Here is a 17,947-nt window from a genome sequence, read left to right as displayed (position 1 = left end):
TTCTACGATATATTGATTACCACAATCGGTGATAATGCAAACAAAAAATCGATAATGCATATAAATTGCGCGCGTTAAGCTGTCATTTTGAAAAATAAATTAAAAATAATGAAATTGTTTATTTTTTATTTAATAGTTATACAATGCTTATTGTTATGTCACGTATGATAATCATAGCTGCGTTAAATTACAATCTGTATAAATAATTGGGAGTTTCAACTAAAACTAAGTTTAATAAGTCTGTAATAAGCTACTTTAGCAAACATTATAAGTCATAACAGTTGCTGTTGGCGAACCTCTACATACAGCTAGAACTAACTCCATTCATAGGTAAATGCGTCTTAAATCTTTTGGCGTAGTTATGGAATTGCATTGCGGACAAAGCTTGCGCGCACCCAGCGTCTGCAGCCAGCACTGCTCACAGTGGACATGCCAGCAGGACACTGAGATGGCAGGATTCTTGTAGTCGTCAATGCAGATCAAGCATTTGAGTTTGCTCTGAGCCTGCTTCTCGTACATACGCAGGCGCGCCTTTAAGGACTCAATGATCTGCGACGATGTATTGTTGTTGGTGCTGTTGCTGCTACGCGATGTAGATGCCGCTGGTTCTTTCTGTTGTCCAGATGTGGATGGGGCCTGGCTGGCCTCATCATTCACCTCATCAGTCGTTTCGCGGGCATTGTTGCTTTTCGGTGTATCATTGGATGATATTAGACGACGTACATAACTGGTAACATCCGCTTCTGAGACACCGCCTTCTTCAGCATCCTCATTGGCTAGTGGAATGACGTCTGCTTCACCATATTGCGTCGGTCCATATATATGTGTATCATCCTCATCCACATTGACGTCGTCCTCATCATCGTTGTTTGTCTGCTGCGCACCGTTGTACTTGATGGTCTGTCCAAGATTCAACGCTGCATAACCGCCCTGGACGAGCGTCGATACGCGTATACGTTTCTGTCCAGCCCACTCGTATTCCTCGTACTCATCGCTGTCATCATCATCATCACTGGAATGCCGTTCTCCGTTGCGCCCACCGGCACGCAGGCACTGATGCACATGCTCTTGTATATCTGTCTGGGGGAAACTTTTGTTGCAGACGGGACAGCTGCAGGTGGTTTCGGCCGCCTGGCTAGACCCAGCAGTATCATCTGCTGCTGTTGCTGGTGGTTGAGTTGGTGGGGGTGGTGGAGGAGTGGGTCGCTTGCGGGTTCTTTGTCGCTGTCGTGCCTGTCGGTTGCGTTGTACACGCTGGAATACACTCCATGGTCTTCGTTGGCCACCACCCTCAGCAGTGGCAGCAGCCGATTGTGTTTGTGATGTTGTAGTTGTGGTGTTAGTGGTGGACGCAGGAGCTGAATTGTCAGCCGCCGCCGCTATCTGTGTCGACCGCAGCTGCATTCTGTGTAATCGGTCCATTTCAACTTGGCAATGATCGGCTACTTGGCTGCGTTTAATTTTCGCATCACAAGTGGGGCATATAACATCCTCCTCGCCATTGGCGAGATTAAAGTTTTCGGTGTTGGGCACAGTGTCGGTTGCCATGGCTAAAGAGCTTTCTTTATATATTTTGCAAGCAAAATAACGATTGGCCACCTGGGCGTGCGGCACTTAGTCAATGTACGCGTTGTTTATATTTTGTATTTTATTTGGATTTCGTTTAAAAACTCAGATTTAAAGTTAGTTTTCTACCAAACGAACTAAATAAAGTAAAACAACAAACGCGACGCCGATCTAGTGATGTAACTATTTTTTCGCATATCGATCAAGTATCGAGGCTGTCGCCACTATCGCAAAGCATAGCTTAAGCGACGTTGCCACCTAGTTAAAACCAATCACGACCTAAAAAATGCATAACGCGCAACACAAACATTTTAGTAATTGTCAACCCCTCTGCAAATAATTATTTTTATTATTTTGTTTATGTTTAATGTAAAAACGAAACTCAAACTTGATTAAAAATGTAAAATTCAATAGCTGAATGCCATACACAAAGTAAAATCGTAAGTTAGAGTTGCTACCACATCGATATACGCCATATTTTCGCAGCAGACAGCAGAGCAGAAAGTGAAAAGCAAAAACTGGGAAAACAGAATAGAGAAAATAGCAGTGCATTATTATTTTCCCACAACTGTGCCACTAACAAGGTTCTCCAAAACCGACTCTATTTGCTTGTGTGTGGGTGTGTGTTTGTGTGTGTAGATATTGTGTTATTTATTATTCAACAAAAGCAAGATGTCGGAATCATTAGAAACGCAACAGCAGCACGCGCCACAACAACAACAACATCAGCAGAGCAACATTGGCATCTATGGCAATAAAATGAATATCATACCCAATTACACGTTAAGTGGAATGAGCTCCTTTGATGCCGAATCTCTTCCTGATTATTCAGAGTTTGATTCCGAATCGGTTACTTTGGACTATTACAAGGAAAGGTATTTAGCAAACGACAACAACAACGACAGCGACAACAACAAGCAATATTTTTGTCTGCATTTTTGTTTTGATTCCGTTTCCCCCTTCGTACACTCGCCACAGTAGTTGTTGTTGTTATTGTCGATTTTCTGTGCCCCCATTTTATGTTCTCTTTCCTGTTTTGTTTGTTTTGTCTCCTTTGTTTTATATCATTATGCTACTCATATTAAATGCTGTTGATCCTGTTGCCAAGCCCAATGCTCTCATATATGTATGTGTGTATGCATATACAAATCTGCGTTTCTCTCGTGTTGTGTTTTCTAAAAATAGAGCAGACATCGCCTCTGTCTGGCCCCCGTCTGTGCAATAAAATCATAAAATTGGCAAGCATTTTTCTTTGTTTGTCTAGTATAAGACTAACCACCCGCTCATACCTACCGCCTATACCTCGCTCTCTACATATTTGCTTAGATGTCTGTTGATGAGCATCTACAGTGAAGGCAGCCTTCATCGAACACTCGAGGCTTAATCTTAAGATACTTCTGCTGCTTTTAGCAAACAGCCGTGATTCCATCTTTTCAATTATTAGAACTGTTATCAAAGATGTAGATGATTTCATTAAAAAAATGTCGACTTTTCTTTTTCACGATGACAAAACACCTGCACAGGTGCAATATTTGTTCAAGCTTTCACTAGTATCATATATGTAAGCGCTCGTGTCACCTTATGCATTATTAATGCAATGTGCATCGAGTTGTTTACAGTTTTACGACTGATACAGGTGCTTCCTTGACTTAGCTTGCCATCTGAGGACATTCGTCACTTCCCGTTTGTTGATGTCGATGCATTTGCACTTCTGTATTATATCTTTGTCATATATGGCATATATTCAATTTAAAATAAACAAGTAAGGTAGTACCGGCTAGGAGACACCCTTAAGAAAATTGGCTGTGGTTACGAAAAAGAAATCGCAAACGTATAATGCGTAAGGGAAATATAGGTCTATCATATTTCTATGAAATGCACAAAAATTTTTAATTGTTTAAAAAATTTTTAAATTTATTTTATTTTACTAATTTTTACATCCACCCTTTTTGCATTACAAAACAACATGTTATTAATTAGTTTATTCATAGTTTATGTATTTCATTAGCTAAATTGCAATATATAAAAGAATTAGAGTACTTGAGTCATGAGTGCCCGACTTTAAGATACCCTGAAGGCCGAATTAGATAGATACATAACATAGATGAAAACATGACAAACGAATAGGGCTAAGTCAACTTATGTATTGATCCTACCAAGCATCCTTTTCGCTTCTTAAGAAACGGGTTCAGTGTAATATAATATAAAAATGTGTTTAAAAACTCAAATCTTGTTGACGAGTGTCGTTTGACGAATTGAACAAAACAGACTTATTGAAGCGTTACAAAAAGAAAAGCGACGCTTGCTTGCTTGTTTGTGGCCTATTCCAAGTGGATTCTGGTGCTTTGGTCAATTTGTGGCAGGCCCCTCCCACCCATATAGGGGCTGGGCTGCGGCCTACTGAAATGCTTCAGTATGTTGTGTTTGCATGCTGCTGCTCCATATTGTATTGTTTTCTCAGCTGACTCGTATGCGCTTGAATGTATGTTTTCGCCTTTTGCATTGTTCTTATTTATTTTTAACTTTTTTTGTATGATATCAGCTACAATGGCACTAATCGGAAATGTTACCAATTCTATTTTTCCTCCATGCAAAACGTTTTAATAAATAAACAGATGTTGAAAAGGCAATCCGCAAGAAATTTAGATTGAAAAGCATTTGAACAGTTTATAACAGTCACTGTGCGCTAAGAATAATTAAAAATACAAAAAACAATAAGCGCCAATTGAAGCATTTTAATTGTTATATATACCAAGCCAGAGTTAATCGTTAATTCCCTCTATAAACTAACCAAACATATAAATAAATCGCTCCAATTCAGTATTTTACGTGGGCAAACGTTTTGCCTGATTAGATTTTAAGGTAAGTGAAGCTCATCTAAAAGATTTGTCATCATTTCGGAAATGTATATTTTTAGTGTTAAATATAGATTGTTTTGTTTTACATATATATAGTGTACTACGTCCTCAAGCGGACAAAATGGCGCCGACAACGACAATTGAAACCATAACAATCACACGACCCCTTAAGGTGAATGAAATTAAAATTCCCCCTTTAGAACAAGTTTCCTAAACAATCGAAACCGAACTTTTCAGGTGATTGCATTTATTTGCGGGGTCATCGTTGTGGTATTGATGATTATGGCCCTGGCATCCACAGATTGGCTAATGGCAGCCGGCTGGCGACAGGGTCTGTTTGTGCATTGCATCGAAGATGATTCAGCTTCGCCACTGCCATTTAATATTCAGGATCCACCAGGCTGCTACTGGACCCGTGACATTGGTATGGCTATGAAATGTTCTTCAATCATTTGCTAAAAACTACCTTTATATTTTTAAAGGCTACATCAAGGCAACCGCAGCGCTATGCATTATCACATTGATAACGGACGTCGTAGCCACAGTATTGACTGGACTGGGCCTAAAGACACAGAATCATAATCTTAAATACAAATTTTATCGAATAGCAGTGCTAGTAATGCTCGTCTCATGTACGTGTCGTCTTTTGTTTATAGAATTCTTATTTAGTTTATACTCACAATTCTTCCGTTTATCTCTCAATACAGTATTGGCCGTACTCTCTGCTCTGATTGTCTATCCAGTGTGCTTTGCAGGCGAACTCACAATGGGTAATCAATTAAACAGCAACTTTGAATATGCATAATTTACTGATTTATAATTTGTTTGTTTATGCAGCGAATCGACGCGTTTGGGAGTTTGGCTGGGCCTATGGCGTGGGCTGGGGCGCAGCAATATTCTTGTTTGGTGCAGTGGTTCTGTTGCTCTGTGACAAAGAATCGGAGGAGATCTACTATAAGGAGAGAAAAATTGTACATGAAAACCAAATGCGCGCCTAGGCAAGGCCGCACGACCTGCCTGACGTCGTTCTTTAGACATATAAGCATCTAGCAACCAATACACATTCACTCACACACATATACACACACACTCACAGACGTATATAAATTTAAAATTTGACTCGAGACTCAAAGACAAACAAACAAAATCAATCAAAATAGTAATTTTCGTCATAAACTTTTAGTTAGACTTCTGATGACGTCCATCACAAACAAATTGTAAGCCAAAAGAGAGAACCATAACGACTTCTTAATTCTTCCCATAGTACTGGGTATTAGTTAACTAAGACTTGTTTATATTTTATTTTTGTTTTTTTTTTTCATAAGTTTCTCCATGTCGAAAGTTAATCTTCAAATACACATATACAAAAATATTGTTATACCTACCAACCTACTTATCTATATAACAACACACATATATGAAAATACATATTCGCAAATATTATTAGTTTAACGAATTGTAATCAATTTTGAATCTTATTTTTGGCACTCATAAGACGAAAGCAAAACCAAATTGTACTTTTATGAATCAGTATATAAATATATATATGAACGAAAAAAATAATATTAGAAATTATCCAGATACATACAAGTCGTATACCTAGAAGACTATCATAGAAATTCATAGTTGACATGTAAACCTACCAGATATGTATGTATGTAACCTAACTGTAGTCGATCCCTCAAGCGCTCCACACCAAAAACGAAAAACAATTTTGATGATACGACAACCACGAATGATATATATGTGAATTATATTTTCAATATTTCTTTTAATTCTTTAAACGATTCTGTTGACGCTTTCTGATTAGCAACAAATGAGTTTGTTTAATTTTTATGCGTTGTGCGTCAGTGCCACCCATATATACCCAATGTACTCGAATATAAAATACAATATACTTATGTATTTAGACTTTACCTTTTGTATAATACTTAAACCGTCCCGTTTACCACTCGACTCACATTGAATATTATTTAAGTTAATATCGTATATACGCTATAATTTTAACCCAATCAATATGGCAGCTCTTGTAACCTCAGTTAAATATTTATTTCTTCATTCTAATTTATTATTGTATATTCTTTGTATTGTTTTCTATGCTCTACTTACATATCACAACCAATTCAAAAATAATAAACACGTCTTTGACAACTTCCGTTAAGATTTAACTATTTGATTTTTGGTTTGTTAAGCTAAGTCTTTGGCTTGTTAAACAACAAATATTTATTTATCAACCCGTTTTTATATCATCCATCTATCAATACATAATGTCACAAAACTTCATGTTCTTTTTTAGTTGCATTCGGATTTCGTTCTTCAAAAATGACATATTGACAACACGCAATCAAGAAAGAAACAATTTGACCGAGTTTTAGGTAAACGTAAATTACAACAATACAAAGATAAATACACATGCATTAACATTCATTATATAAAGAAGACATTGAACAAATCGTAGGCAGGAACGTGCGGTGAAAAGTGAAGCGAAAAATCGAGAGAAACAAGAACAATTATTAACGAGTATGAAATTAAAAATTATACCAAACAATTTTAACTAACTAAACTATATTTAAGTAAGGTTAAAGTATGCAACTATTATTTAACTTAACATATGTAACTAACGAAACAATTATATAACATAGTATACTCAAATGTGAACATTTATGAAACGTTACAATTTTTTATTGCAAAACAAATGCAAACGATTAGATATAAAATAACACGAAACATACATATATAAAGCGGAAAGAAACAAACTTTCAACAATTTATATGTATATATATACATATATATACATATATATAAATATTGAATCACTATCAATAAGTTTGATAAGTTCTCCGCTTGTGAATCATAAAAGCTTATTGATAGTGATTCAATATTTAATTCACTTAGCCACATATTTATATGATATTTATATAAATTATGTATTTGCCAATATTTACAGTTAAATTAACAATAACTTATGTTTGATACAGCGAAGGTGTCCGATCACCAAACCATCAATGCGAATGTTTTCTTTTATATGTAAATATTTTGGCCAACGATCTCTGTTCTCATCCACGAATTCAAATGTAAACGATGATGTTGATTTCAATTTGATATCTCAATCAATCATTAATCGCTATGCGTTCTGAGATGTTTATAAAAACTAGATTTAGTTCTCATTCCATAATCAAAATCTATTGAAGTATGTATGTAACAGCAAAATACATAACCCCCTATTTATAGGACATTCACAAAAATTGCATTTAATTGAAATTTTATTAATTATTTGTTAGAATATCTTTGACATGGTATCGTCTCTAAATGCTTAGATCTGCGTCAAACAATTTTTGTTCGTTAAAATATGACCTCAGGACTGTAACGAAACTTATTATATTGGGACGACTGCTCGGGTTAACATTCCAGCCCTCGGTTATCAATAGTTCCAATTCTTCGGGATATTCCATCGTGATTTCTTTCAAGTCCAGATGTTTACCTATAAATAAATAATCCCGTGAATTAGTTGCAGTTGGTAGGTAACATGTTAGCACGTACCTTTTTCCACTAGACTCAGGATTTCCCAAGAACTCTTAATGTCATCGTAGGGCCGTTTGCGTGACAGCATTTCCCACAAGATAACGGAACAGCTGAACACATCCGATGCCGGAGAAGGAAGCTGGTCGCCGGCAATCTGCAAATGAAATACCGTACATTATGAAAAACAACTAAGTGAAGGATCTAATATACTCGTTTGCACTTTATACATAGATCAGAAACTAGCCTCTGGTGCCATATAGGGAGCTGTGGTACGTATATTCGTGTTAGTGGTTGCCTCAGTGCGTACGGATCCAAAATCCGAAATCTTCAAAACACGTCGATGATCCGTTAGCAACATATTTGACGGCTTCAAATCACCATGAACCAACGGGTCAGAGCTCGAGTGAAGATAAGCAACGGCCTGGCAAAAAAAAAATAAAATATTACGTTTGATTGCAATCGACATATAAAAATGAGTCAATCTGAGTCTGAGTCACTCCTATATAGAGTCTACATATTTACCTCAAAGGCGTGGAGAGTCCAGTTGACAATATGATTTAATGTATATTCAGTCAATGGTGGGTTGTGCAAAAAACAATCCAGAGATCCGCCATCCGCAAACTCCACAAGTGAGTACAGACTATCGCTCCATGAATCACCAATCATCAAGAGAATGTTCGCATGCTTCACGTCTTTCAAATTTCTTAGCTCTCGTTCAACATTTTTCATTTCACCATAGGCATTGAATTTTTTAATTGCAATCGTTCGATTGTCGTACACTGCTTTAAAGACAACTCCATAAGTTCCGGTGCCGATTTTCTAAAAAGAAATTATTTGTAAATTTGGAATTTAAATTTAATTTTAACACTTACAACCAAATCCGTTATTTTATTAAAATCAATTGAACATTCATAATTATTCGCGTCCATGTTCCGCTTCAATCGGTGTGTTTTCTTGTACTGACTTCTGTACTTGGCACTTTATTTTTTCGCTTTGACACCACATTTAAATAAGAATGTAGAGTATAATGATTTTATGCAAACGCATGTCATGCGGACGTCATTAAACTTATATATACTTATAAATTTATTATCTCGATTCCCACAATCAATACAATCAACAAAAGTTAGTAACGCTTTTTTGTATAGAAAATGGTCAGACTGAATTTAAATGCCATGCGCTCAGAGTATCTCCTAGTCGGACACTCCGAAAAAACTATCTTATCACATTTTTATACCCTGATCCCATTAAAAATGGGAAATCAGCGTATAATGGTTTTGTGCAAATGTATGTAACAGGCAGAAGGAGGCGTGGCAGACCCCATAAAGTATATATGTATATTCTTGATCAGGACGACAAGCCGAGTCGATTGAGCCCTGTCCGTCTGTCTGTCTGTCCGTCTGTCCGTCTGTCCGTATGTGTGAACGCGTGGATCTCAGCATCTATAAGAGCTAGAGACTTGAAATTTTTTTTGTAGGTCCGTGTATAGCACGCGCAGGTCAAGTTTGTTTCAAATATTCGATAACTATTCGCATTTAATTGTTATCGAATAAAAACATTATTGAAATGCAGTAAATAAATTATATCTCGAACGTCTTAAGAGCTAGAGCCTCCAAATTTTGTATTTAGTCTTATGTATATTTTATGCAATTTTGATTTTTGTTGGATTTTGGATACCGGCTCCAAATTCCCCCAAATTCTTAGAATTTAAGTTTAGTTGGAACTAGGGCCATTATGTCAAGGCGTTTGCATCTCAACCAAGCCAATAGGATATATAGATCATATGCTGAAAATTTCATTAAAATCCATTAAGTAAAACAGAAGTTATTAAACAAAACGTTTGTCCAATTTGCAAAAGCACATGTCAGCAGCGCCACGCGCACGCATTTTTCCTATGCGTGTGCACACATACATTCAAATGCGTGCATTCTTTTCTATTCCAAGAATTGAAATTGCGATTGAATTGTGCTGAATTATTAGCTGCTACTTATGTTCAAATTTGCAACATCTCGCGAAGGAAGGGCAGTGGCTGCGTTGGTAGAGGCGCCGCTCGTATGCAGCTTGGTCCGGGTTCGAGACCAGTGAAGATGAAATGTTTTTTATTGTTCTATTTTTTTTTTTTAGTTATAAAGTGGCGGTGTTGGTAGAGTTTGTGCACGTTGCGCAAATAATCCGGGTTCGAATCCTGGTCTCGCAATGTTGATTTTTATTTGTTTTCTGTTTTTTTTTGAATACTCGATACAAACTACGGAAAATTTAAAAAAAACTCAGAGGACTGGGATCAGGGTATCTCCTAGTCGGGCACCCCGACTAGAGCTTTCTTACTTGTTTTTATATTTGTGTGAGTAAATAAAGCGGAACGTCTCTGATCTCATAAGGTATATATAGTACGCTCAAATGAGTAAACAATCAACCATATATGTATATATGTATATGTATTATATATCCACTTAGATATAGAGCACGTTTTAAAAAATTATAAGTCTTTATTGTATAGAAAAAGCAGCACTCGGCGACTCGGAGGTTGATACTGGAGTGCGGGTCATGTCGTTAATGTTATTTATTATTTATAAATACGTTTTCTTATTTAACATATTATTGTTATTATTGGAGCATTTATTTAGTATATATCTACATGTGGACATCTACAACTACATTGAATTCACAGCACAGCGCCACATCCTTAGTCTTTTTTGGCTATCAGGCCTTGCTTTTTCAGCTGTCGGAGTGCACATTTGGCAGCCGTACATTTGGCTATGCGGTAGTTGCGTCCGATGCCACGGAACGTACCCTTGCAGAAGACGTCAACAGTGACGCGAACGCGACGTCCGTCAGCCAGTTTCTCTGGCTTGCCAAATTTAGCTGTTTCCGGTTCCAGTTCGAGAAGCTCTCGTATGGGTGACTTTGGCACAGAATTGCTAAATTGCTCTATCTCTGGCTTCATCATATTGCTGAACACTTGCCACACCACATCTAGGGACATATTCGAGTCGAGAAATATGGCACCGGCAATGGATTCGAATACATCGCCCAATGCCTTGGGTACCTCAACATCCTCAGCATCATCGCACTCTTCCTCAGACAGCAAATAATACTGTAAATATATGTGAAATTATAGACGTAACCTGTTACAAATATTGATTTCACATTGAATCTTACCTCTTCGCTTATGCAGTGCCCGTTCTCCTGCTGAATGCGAACAAAACGATCAATGACGTCGTTAAGTCCGGGGGACAAATGGCGAAAATACTTATGAAAACCATGCCGCACAGCCAACGATGCAAATATGGTGTTGTTCACTAAAGCCGAACGTAGATCGGTCAAAGCGCCTGGCGAGTGTTGACGTGGGTCTTCATACAAATGCCTTGTTATCAGATAATCTAGAACGGCATCGCCCAGGAATTCGAGACGCTGATAACAGTCTGTCAGACGATTGGGCGTGTAACTGGCATGCGTCATGGCCTGCAGTAAGTAGGAACGATCCCTAAACGTATAGCCCAGGCTGACTTCGAAGTCCTCGAAGCCACTTAGCAGCTGCTCTAGCTCTCTATTAGCATTGGGTGCAAAATGCAGCAGCGGACTGCGCGGCGTCGGCCAATCACCATATACTGTAACCATGTTGTTGGCATCTGGCTTTGTGCTGCCCGGCGTGCGTTTCTCAACGTCTGCAGTAGACTGCTCCAGTTTATAAGGCAGCACCCGCACTCCCAGCCAGGCCATAAAGAGCAAAGCACCGCGCGGACCACACTCGATTAGATAAGCGCCAATTAACGCTTCCACACAATCAGCTATAGATTTGTCTGGTATGCTGTGCTGGGAGACTAGATTGTATGGAATGAAACAACTGAAGTCATTCGTCTCGTTCGAGTCGTCCAAATCCGCATTCTGTGTCAGCTGTTGGGAATCTATAGACTGGTCTACGTTGCTCCCAAGGCCCAAGGCTTCAGCTTTCTCACGGACCAGCTCGCAGATTTGCACGCTGCTTAAATTCTTTATATCCAGCAGGTCGGCCAGCTTCCAGTGGTGCGTTGGAATTTTAGCCTCAATCAGCGCCTTCTCTAGTTCTTTGGGTACATAATAGCAGGGCGGCAGCCAATTGTCATGCGGCTCGAATTTTGTGGCAATCATATATTCCCCCAGTCGCTTGCGTCGCCCCAATCGATACAGATTGAGATTGGCCACCTGTTTGGAGCGCAGATGGCTTAATTTGCCCTCGTGTACATTCTCATAGGTTATATACAGATATGTTGTAATGGCATACTTGAGGAATGAGTCACCAATCGTCTCCAGGCGCTCCAGATTTATGCCATCGTTGGCGTTTGACATTGTGAGTGCCTGCAAAATGATGCTGGGACTGGGTCCGGGATGTCCTACCAACTCCGGCTGCTGATCAAAACTAAAGCAGGCATCAGGCCTGCCTGATATAAGTCTCTCCGTCGCATGCGCATCACATTCGGTATTTGTTGTTAGTTCTTGCTGATACTCAAGTCTAATGTGCTTATTGTCCAAGCTCAGTCGGTGGTGATCGTTATAGTTGTCGAAACTATCGCCACAGCCTAATACGGTGTAGGTTTCCGCTTCATTCTGATGCAGCCAGCTAGCGTTTAGCTCTACCAGGTCAGCAAGCTGGAGCGTCTCCCGACTTTCGAGCATAGCCAAAATATCATCTTCCAGCACGTATGGCAACAGTTGCTTAAGCAGCTCCACCTGCAGCGTAGCTCCATCCTTGTCAAGTTTCATTATGTTATCTTCTGTGCGCTGTAGGATTAGTTCTTCGCCATGTGATACCAACATGCCGCAGCTCTCAATCTCTGATTTGAAGCGCCCAATGGACTGCTCGTAGTTAATACTGCTCCTGTGCTCTGTCTGCTCGAAGTTGTAACCAATGAGCATGTTCTTTGTCTGTTGGTATTGACGTTCGTTGGCATTGGTGGCTTGTATAATGGACAACTGTTTCTGGCGCTTTTCTAGCTCTTGGGCTGTTTCGATAGCTTCCGCCTCGTTCTTCGATGTGAACTCAATGCGGCCGGCGGCTATATCATCCGAATCATTGTCATCCGAGCTGTAGTGGTGAATCGGACCCACGTGATCATCATCATCGCTGCTGGAGCTAAGCGAATTGTCCGAATCGTAGTAAGCGTATTTGGATTTTCCCTCTACTTTTGCAGTATTATCCACGCCATTACTACCTCGCGGTTTGACTGTTCGCTGCTGTACTAACGCCGCTGACTGCTTAAAGCTGCTGGTATTGCTCACATCCCAGAACGTGGGTGAACCGTATCGTGTCTGTTGATCGCCTATAAATAAAATTCAATTTATTAACTGTTTGTTGGCGATTGAAAAATCTCAACTTACAGAACTTAACATTGGCTGGCAGCACTGGCAAAAAGTCCTCATCCTCCTCATCTTCATCGCCCTCTGAGTAGCTGGCTATGTCATCGGCCATGTCATTCGACCAAGTGCCAATCTCAATGAATTCTTCTGCACTACTTAATTGCTCTTCTCCTTCGATAACCTGCTCGTTAGCAGTCTTCGCTACCTTCCCCAGACTTGGCTCAACTACAGGCTCTTGAGCGGAGTCCTCTTCGGTTTCGTTGATTGCCTCTTTGCTGTCTGTTTTTTGTTTTGATTCGCGCGACTTTTTCAACACCTCTGAAAGGCTCCAGCCAAAATCTAGCATGGGCCACTCGAATTCCTCATCGTCAATTTGTTGTCGGCCCAGGCCTAGATCCGCAGAGACCTGCTTTCGAATATCGTCAGCCAACAGCAGCCCGTTGATGCGGTATAGGATGCAGGGCAAGCAAACTGCTGTGCGCCATAGGGATGCTGGAAACGGATGCACTGTGCACAGTTCCGGGACTAAAATCTGCTTCTGTTCAAGATTTTCTCGCTTTGCCCGTTTCGTTTCCTCCGAACTGGTGGGTAGAGCTACGCCTTTACGATTCACGTAACGAGGAGTTAGAAAATTCAGACGCGCACTCGTGTGATCCACATCTAGCAAAGGCTGTTCTGTATTCTGTATGGTGAGCCCATATTTAACTAGATAATAATGTTTAAAGGTGCGATAATGGTCGCCCGGAAAGCAGCTTAGCGGCGACAAGTGTGGACAGATTTCGGCTACATAGAAGTATTGCGGCTGATCCTGGTTTCGGTACCAGGGCATAACGACAGCATCCTGAAAACGCTGCGCCTCGAACTCTTGCGTTTGCCGTTGTTCATCTGGCACTGGTTGCGGCATCATGTTCCCAGTGGCTTGAATGAGCTCCAAAAACTGCCAATCAATAACCCGACTGTCTGGTGTCGACCTTATCGTTGGCACAATGAACACACAGTTTTCCGTGGAGTCTGGATCGAAGAGCATGAGGAACTTTTGCAGGCGCAGCACATTTGTAAACGTATAGTTAAGGAAGACATTGATGCAACTTATCTGCTCCTCAGTTAAGACAACACGATCCCGTGCCAGTTCCAGCGATACTTTCACCTCACCAGATCTTGTAAATATTGAGAATGCGCTCAGCTTTGGTATGCGCTTCAGTGTCAATATGCCGAAACCTTGCTGTGCCTCTTCTGGCGGATAAATTTTGCGACCGCGGGTGTTTTGCTCCTCGGGTATAGGACACTGCAGTGTTAACTGAATGAAATACAGATAGCAAGCAGCACCTACAACAGGACGGCAGTCACAAAACTCCGATGCAATTCGCTTATAATAGTATTGTCGCCGTTTTGTTGTGCCCGGCCGCGGCTCGTCGTTTTGTTGCACTATCTGCTCATCCTCTGGCTCCAAATCAAAGCACTCCCAGTCCGGTTCCAGTGCCCGAAAGCCTTCCTTACCGATGGGCTGCAGCTGATCATCCAGTTCACCAATTTTATGCAGCTGCACACAGGCCTGAAATGCGGCCAATCGTCGTGCCAGTGTCTGAGTGGGCATCGGCAGACCCTTAAATGGGAAAATAAATTGATTTCAAATATTAATCCTACTTTGAATACTCAAAACTATTAGGCACTTACAATAATATCATGCTTTAGTGGTGAATTGATAGGCAGGCGTAACGTATACTGATAAAGTGTGACGCCTTGGCGGACTACGCTCGCACAACGCCACAGAGCAGTTAGCTTGGTGAAGGTATCACTGGGCAGGCGGGCACAATATTTGTTGACCAGCGCTATGGCAGTACTTAAATCAACTGAGGCGCCGGTCGCCAAATGTGGCTTGGGCCTATAGGCGGCAAGGCAGCTGGTGAAGCGCTCTGCTTGTATCTGTTCCATCTCGGCGGGCTCCGTATTAGCGCATTTAGATAACAGCATCTAGGATAAATAAAGCGAGAACTCTTAGATTTGGTTTGCTGCCTCTTCATTAATTAATCCCCATTACCTGTTCGATTTCGCGATATTGTGCCATTCGATGCACTAGCACCTGCGTTGTACTTGTTAGTTTGTCTGCCGTAACCGGAACATTTACTTCCGTGTTTAAGTCAATATCTGGCATCGCGTGGAGCTCGCATTCGAAGCGTTGCTTGGGCCGACGCTCGGCACTTCTGTCACTGGGCGTGGTATTGGACAAGCTAATGGCATCGTCACTGGAATTGCCGGCATCTAGCACAGCGGGCACCTCATCGTGAATCTCCTGCAGTATTATATCACACATGGTGGGCGGTTGGTTGCTGAACACTTCTGGATTGAGTATTTTAACCGTTCCACGGGCTGTTCCAAAAGTATATGGATCGGACGCAAGCGAATTGGGCAGTGCAGAGTCATCTGAATCGCTATCTAACTCCTGGTCAACTTCCGCAGTATCATCGCTGTTCGTTGCACAAATAAATCGATGGCTCTGCTCATTGAGCTGTACTGCAACTTCAGTCGTCGCTTCAGTCGGATCATAAAGAGGTGCTACGAGCATAATGTGGTAAGCTGGTGCGGCTCGCGCACGTCCCTTGCACTGCACATAACTGCGGTAGGTAATAGGTGGATCCCAGCGTATTACAAGATTGCACTTAGGAACGTCAATGCCCTCCTCCAGCACTGAGGTGCCAATTAGCACATTGCAATCGTGCATTCGAAACCGTTTGAGCACGTCCTCTTGGCGCCTATGCTCCTGTTCAGCTTCTTTTGGCTCTGTCGTGGGATCAGCCACGCGATCCGTTGTATACTGGCAGCGTAGAAACTTGAGATCAGGATCACGTCGACTCAGCTCCGCCAACAGTTCAAATAGAACACGAGCCGTGTGATTTTGATTGCAATAGATAAGCGCACAGAGGGTCTCGCTGGCGTCATGCTGGTGTCGATTGTGCCGCCTTGTGTGTATCCGCCTTCTCGTGTGTTGCTGCCCATTAGATTTGGATTTTGCTGTGGGCGTTGGTTGATTCGTTGGAGTATCGTCTTCAGCGTTAGCTTTTGTTTGCGTCGCTACCTTCGGTTCGTTTTCTACTAATTGGACGAGTTGCTGAAGATTGTTAACTATGCTACGTGTTTCCACATTCTGTTCATCGAGCTGCTCAACTACTTGACACTTGGTTTTCAGTGCTTGAGAAAGTTTATTAAAATCCGCCTGATCCACTTGATGACGCATTTTGCGCAATCCCTCTGTTTGGGTGTGCGCTTCAGCTGGCTTAAAGGAGCGTAGCACACGCAACAGTCGCCGCACCTTGGGACTGGAGTACCGCTCAATAGTACCAAGTGCATCCTCGACCATTAGCTTTTGGAATGTTTGCTCGCACAGGGCATTTATTTCGATCAACGCTGTATTCACTAGGCAGAAAAGCAAATAGTGGCGTTCGTGTGGAGTTTTCACTTTAAGTTTCTCGTTGCGTTGGTAGAAATGAAGTGCAGCGCGTTGCGTACACCACGGTCCCATTTCATGGAGCACAGAAAGTAGAGCGTCCAGCACATTGAGCGGATCCAACTTAGGGTCGGGAATATCTGTAAAATTAATTTATAAATGTAATAAGAAAAAAAAGGAGCTTGAGGCTGTGATCATAATCAAATACCCTTTAGATCCTCCATGAATTGATCGGTGCCATAAATCTCGAAGGGATCATAGCGATGATCACTTAAGAACGACTTATGCGTAGTTAGAATATCGACTATCACACGGGACAAATGGTCCATTTCCAAGGGCGCACATTGCACAATATACTCAATTGGCTTGGCACAGTATCGCAGAACGGTGACAATGTCGCTGGCAGTTTCGATGCGACACAACATTTGCTGTTCCAATGTATCCAGCATTGCATTAAGTTCCTCCAGCTCACAGTTTGCACTATGCAAAGGACCAGCCATCCCCAATATTCGGGGACGATCGGAAGACTTTGCAGGCAGAATAAACTCCTCAAAAATGGGCAAAATGCTTCGATAGACAGCGCTGTCGTGACAATCCTCAAGCACAATCAGTTGAACGCTACTTAAAAGCAAATCTCCAGCTTGCAGCAGGCATAGAAAGGAAGTTGGTTTGTGTATACTGACATGGTAGTCGGTCCAGCAATGATCAGCAGGAATTTCCTGATTCGGCTGTTCCTGCCACACTTTGAGATCAGTCAGATGTGTGAGCATCGTGTAGATGGACGTGTTCTCAGCATCAATCTGGTTTGTCAGGTACACGCTCACTTTACCATTCCGGCGCCCTTGCCTGGACAGCTCCTGCAGCAACTTGAGTGCTATAAACTCTTTGGAGCTTCTATGGCCCAGGCAGATAATGGTGTTGCGCTCAAAGGCAGACGCCAGCAGCTCCACTTGGAAGTCCCGCGGAGTGAACACTGTGGTATGCAGGTTGTTATCGCACCAATGGAACGCCATAATGACATTTGTCTCCAACACTCCCGAGTCTGCTGCAGTTCCACTGCAATTGGAATTGGTGGGTAATCCACAATGTGGAAACGCCGGTTCGGATGCTTTTTTGCATCATCGATAAGTCGATTGGTGTAACTTGCCACTCGATGAATATTCACGATATATCGGTAAGCATTAACATTAACATTTGCACACGGCTAGTTAACAGTTTGGCGATC

General features: G+C 41.3%; 4 protein-coding genes across 7 annotated transcripts; 1 reads left to right on the top strand and 3 right to left on the bottom strand.

Annotated features, from left to right (window-relative positions):
* Positions 1-150: 150 nt before the first annotated feature.
* On the bottom strand, positions 151-1,752 carry LOC111595214 (E3 ubiquitin-protein ligase Rnf220). The gene has a single exon (XM_023308824.2). It carries the CDS (start codon positions 1,546-1,548, stop codon positions 325-327), a length of 1,224 nt encoding a protein of 407 aa, XP_023164592.1. The 5' UTR covers positions 1,549-1,752; the 3' UTR covers positions 151-324.
* Positions 1,753-1,830: 78 nt separating this feature from the next.
* LOC111595215 (transmembrane protein 47) lies at positions 1,831-6,592 on the top strand. Of its 4 annotated transcripts, none has more exons than XM_023308827.2 (7): positions 1,832-2,006; positions 4,182-4,428; positions 4,521-4,596; positions 4,662-4,848; positions 4,907-5,056; positions 5,132-5,194; positions 5,262-6,592. In XM_023308827.2, the coding sequence occupies exons 3-7, from the start codon at positions 4,546-4,548 to the stop codon at positions 5,420-5,422; spliced, it is 612 nt and encodes a 203-aa protein (XP_023164595.1). In that variant the 5' UTR covers positions 1,832-2,006; positions 4,182-4,428; positions 4,521-4,545; the 3' UTR covers positions 5,423-6,592. The 4 variants fall into 4 exon arrangements, with proteins under 4 accessions (XP_023164596.1, XP_023164593.1, XP_023164595.1 ...); XM_023308826.2 differs by having other exon boundaries at positions 1,832-2,150; XM_023308828.2 differs by lacking the exon at positions 4,182-4,428 and having other exon boundaries at positions 1,831-2,006.
* Positions 6,593-7,698: 1,106 nt separating this feature from the next.
* Positions 7,699-9,069, bottom strand: LOC111595217 (mitogen-activated protein kinase kinase kinase 7). Its single transcript, XM_023308831.2, has 5 exons — positions 8,819-9,069; positions 8,469-8,765; positions 8,191-8,367; positions 7,965-8,100; positions 7,699-7,905 (listed from the first exon to the last, which is right to left on the bottom strand). The coding sequence occupies exons 1-5, from the start codon at positions 8,873-8,875 to the stop codon at positions 7,730-7,732; spliced, it is 843 nt and encodes a 280-aa protein (XP_023164599.1). The 5' UTR covers positions 8,876-9,069; the 3' UTR covers positions 7,699-7,729.
* Positions 9,070-10,423: 1,354 nt separating this feature from the next.
* LOC111600154 (endoribonuclease Dcr-1) lies at positions 10,424-17,889 on the bottom strand. The gene is made up of 6 exons (XM_030224768.1): positions 16,931-17,889; positions 15,319-16,862; positions 14,955-15,251; positions 13,302-14,883; positions 11,106-13,243; positions 10,424-11,040 (listed from the first exon to the last, which is right to left on the bottom strand). The coding sequence occupies exons 1-6, from the start codon at positions 17,733-17,735 to the stop codon at positions 10,630-10,632; spliced, it is 6,777 nt and encodes a 2,258-aa protein (XP_030080628.1). The 5' UTR covers positions 17,736-17,889; the 3' UTR covers positions 10,424-10,629.
* Between the last annotated feature and the right edge of the window lie 58 nt (positions 17,890-17,947).

Source organism: Drosophila hydei, unplaced genomic scaffold (genome assembly GCF_003285905.1).
Source record: "Drosophila hydei strain 15085-1641.00,03,60 unplaced genomic scaffold, DhydRS2 tig00008119-arrow-pilon, whole genome shotgun sequence".
NCBI lineage: Eukaryota > Metazoa > Arthropoda > Insecta > Diptera > Drosophilidae > Drosophila > Drosophila hydei.
Note: the sequence above shows the minus strand (reverse complement) of the source record. Positions and strands in the feature narration are given on the sequence as shown.

Excerpts from the sequence above, each read along its gene's own strand:
- LOC111595214 (XM_023308824.2), bottom strand. The coding sequence starts at position 1,548 with ATGGCAACCGACACTGTGCCCAACACCGAAAACTTTAATCTCGCCAAT.
- LOC111595215 (XM_023308825.2), top strand. The coding sequence starts at position 2,239 with ATGTCGGAATCATTAGAAACGCAACAGCAGCACGCGCCACAACAACAA. Across the intron at positions 4,597-4,661 it reads CAATCACACGACCCCTTAAG|GTGATTGCATTTATTTGCGG; the intron begins GTGAATGAAATT and ends CGAACTTTTCAG. Across the intron at positions 4,849-4,906 it reads CTACTGGACCCGTGACATTG|GCTACATCAAGGCAACCGCA; the intron begins GTATGGCTATGA and ends ATATTTTTAAAG.
- LOC111595217 (XM_023308831.2), bottom strand. The coding sequence starts at position 8,875 with ATGGACGCGAATAATTATGAATGTTCAATTGATTTTAATAAAATAACG. Across the intron at positions 8,368-8,468 it reads GGACTCTCCACGCCTTTGAG|GCCGTTGCTTATCTTCACTC; the intron begins GTAAATATGTAG and ends TTTTTTTGCCAG. Across the intron at positions 7,906-7,964 it reads CCTGAGTCTAGTGGAAAAAG|GTAAACATCTGGACTTGAAA; the intron begins GTACGTGCTAAC and ends ATTTATTTATAG.
- LOC111600154 (XM_030224768.1), bottom strand. The coding sequence starts at position 17,735 with ATGGCGTTCCATTGGTGCGATAACAACCTGCATACCACAGTGTTCACT. Across the intron at positions 15,252-15,318 it reads AATATCGCGAAATCGAACAG|ATGCTGTTATCTAAATGCGC; the intron begins GTAATGGGGATT and ends TATTTATCCTAG. Across the intron at positions 14,884-14,954 it reads CACTAAAGCATGATATTATT|GGTCTGCCGATGCCCACTCA; the intron begins GTAAGTGCCTAA and ends TTCCCATTTAAG.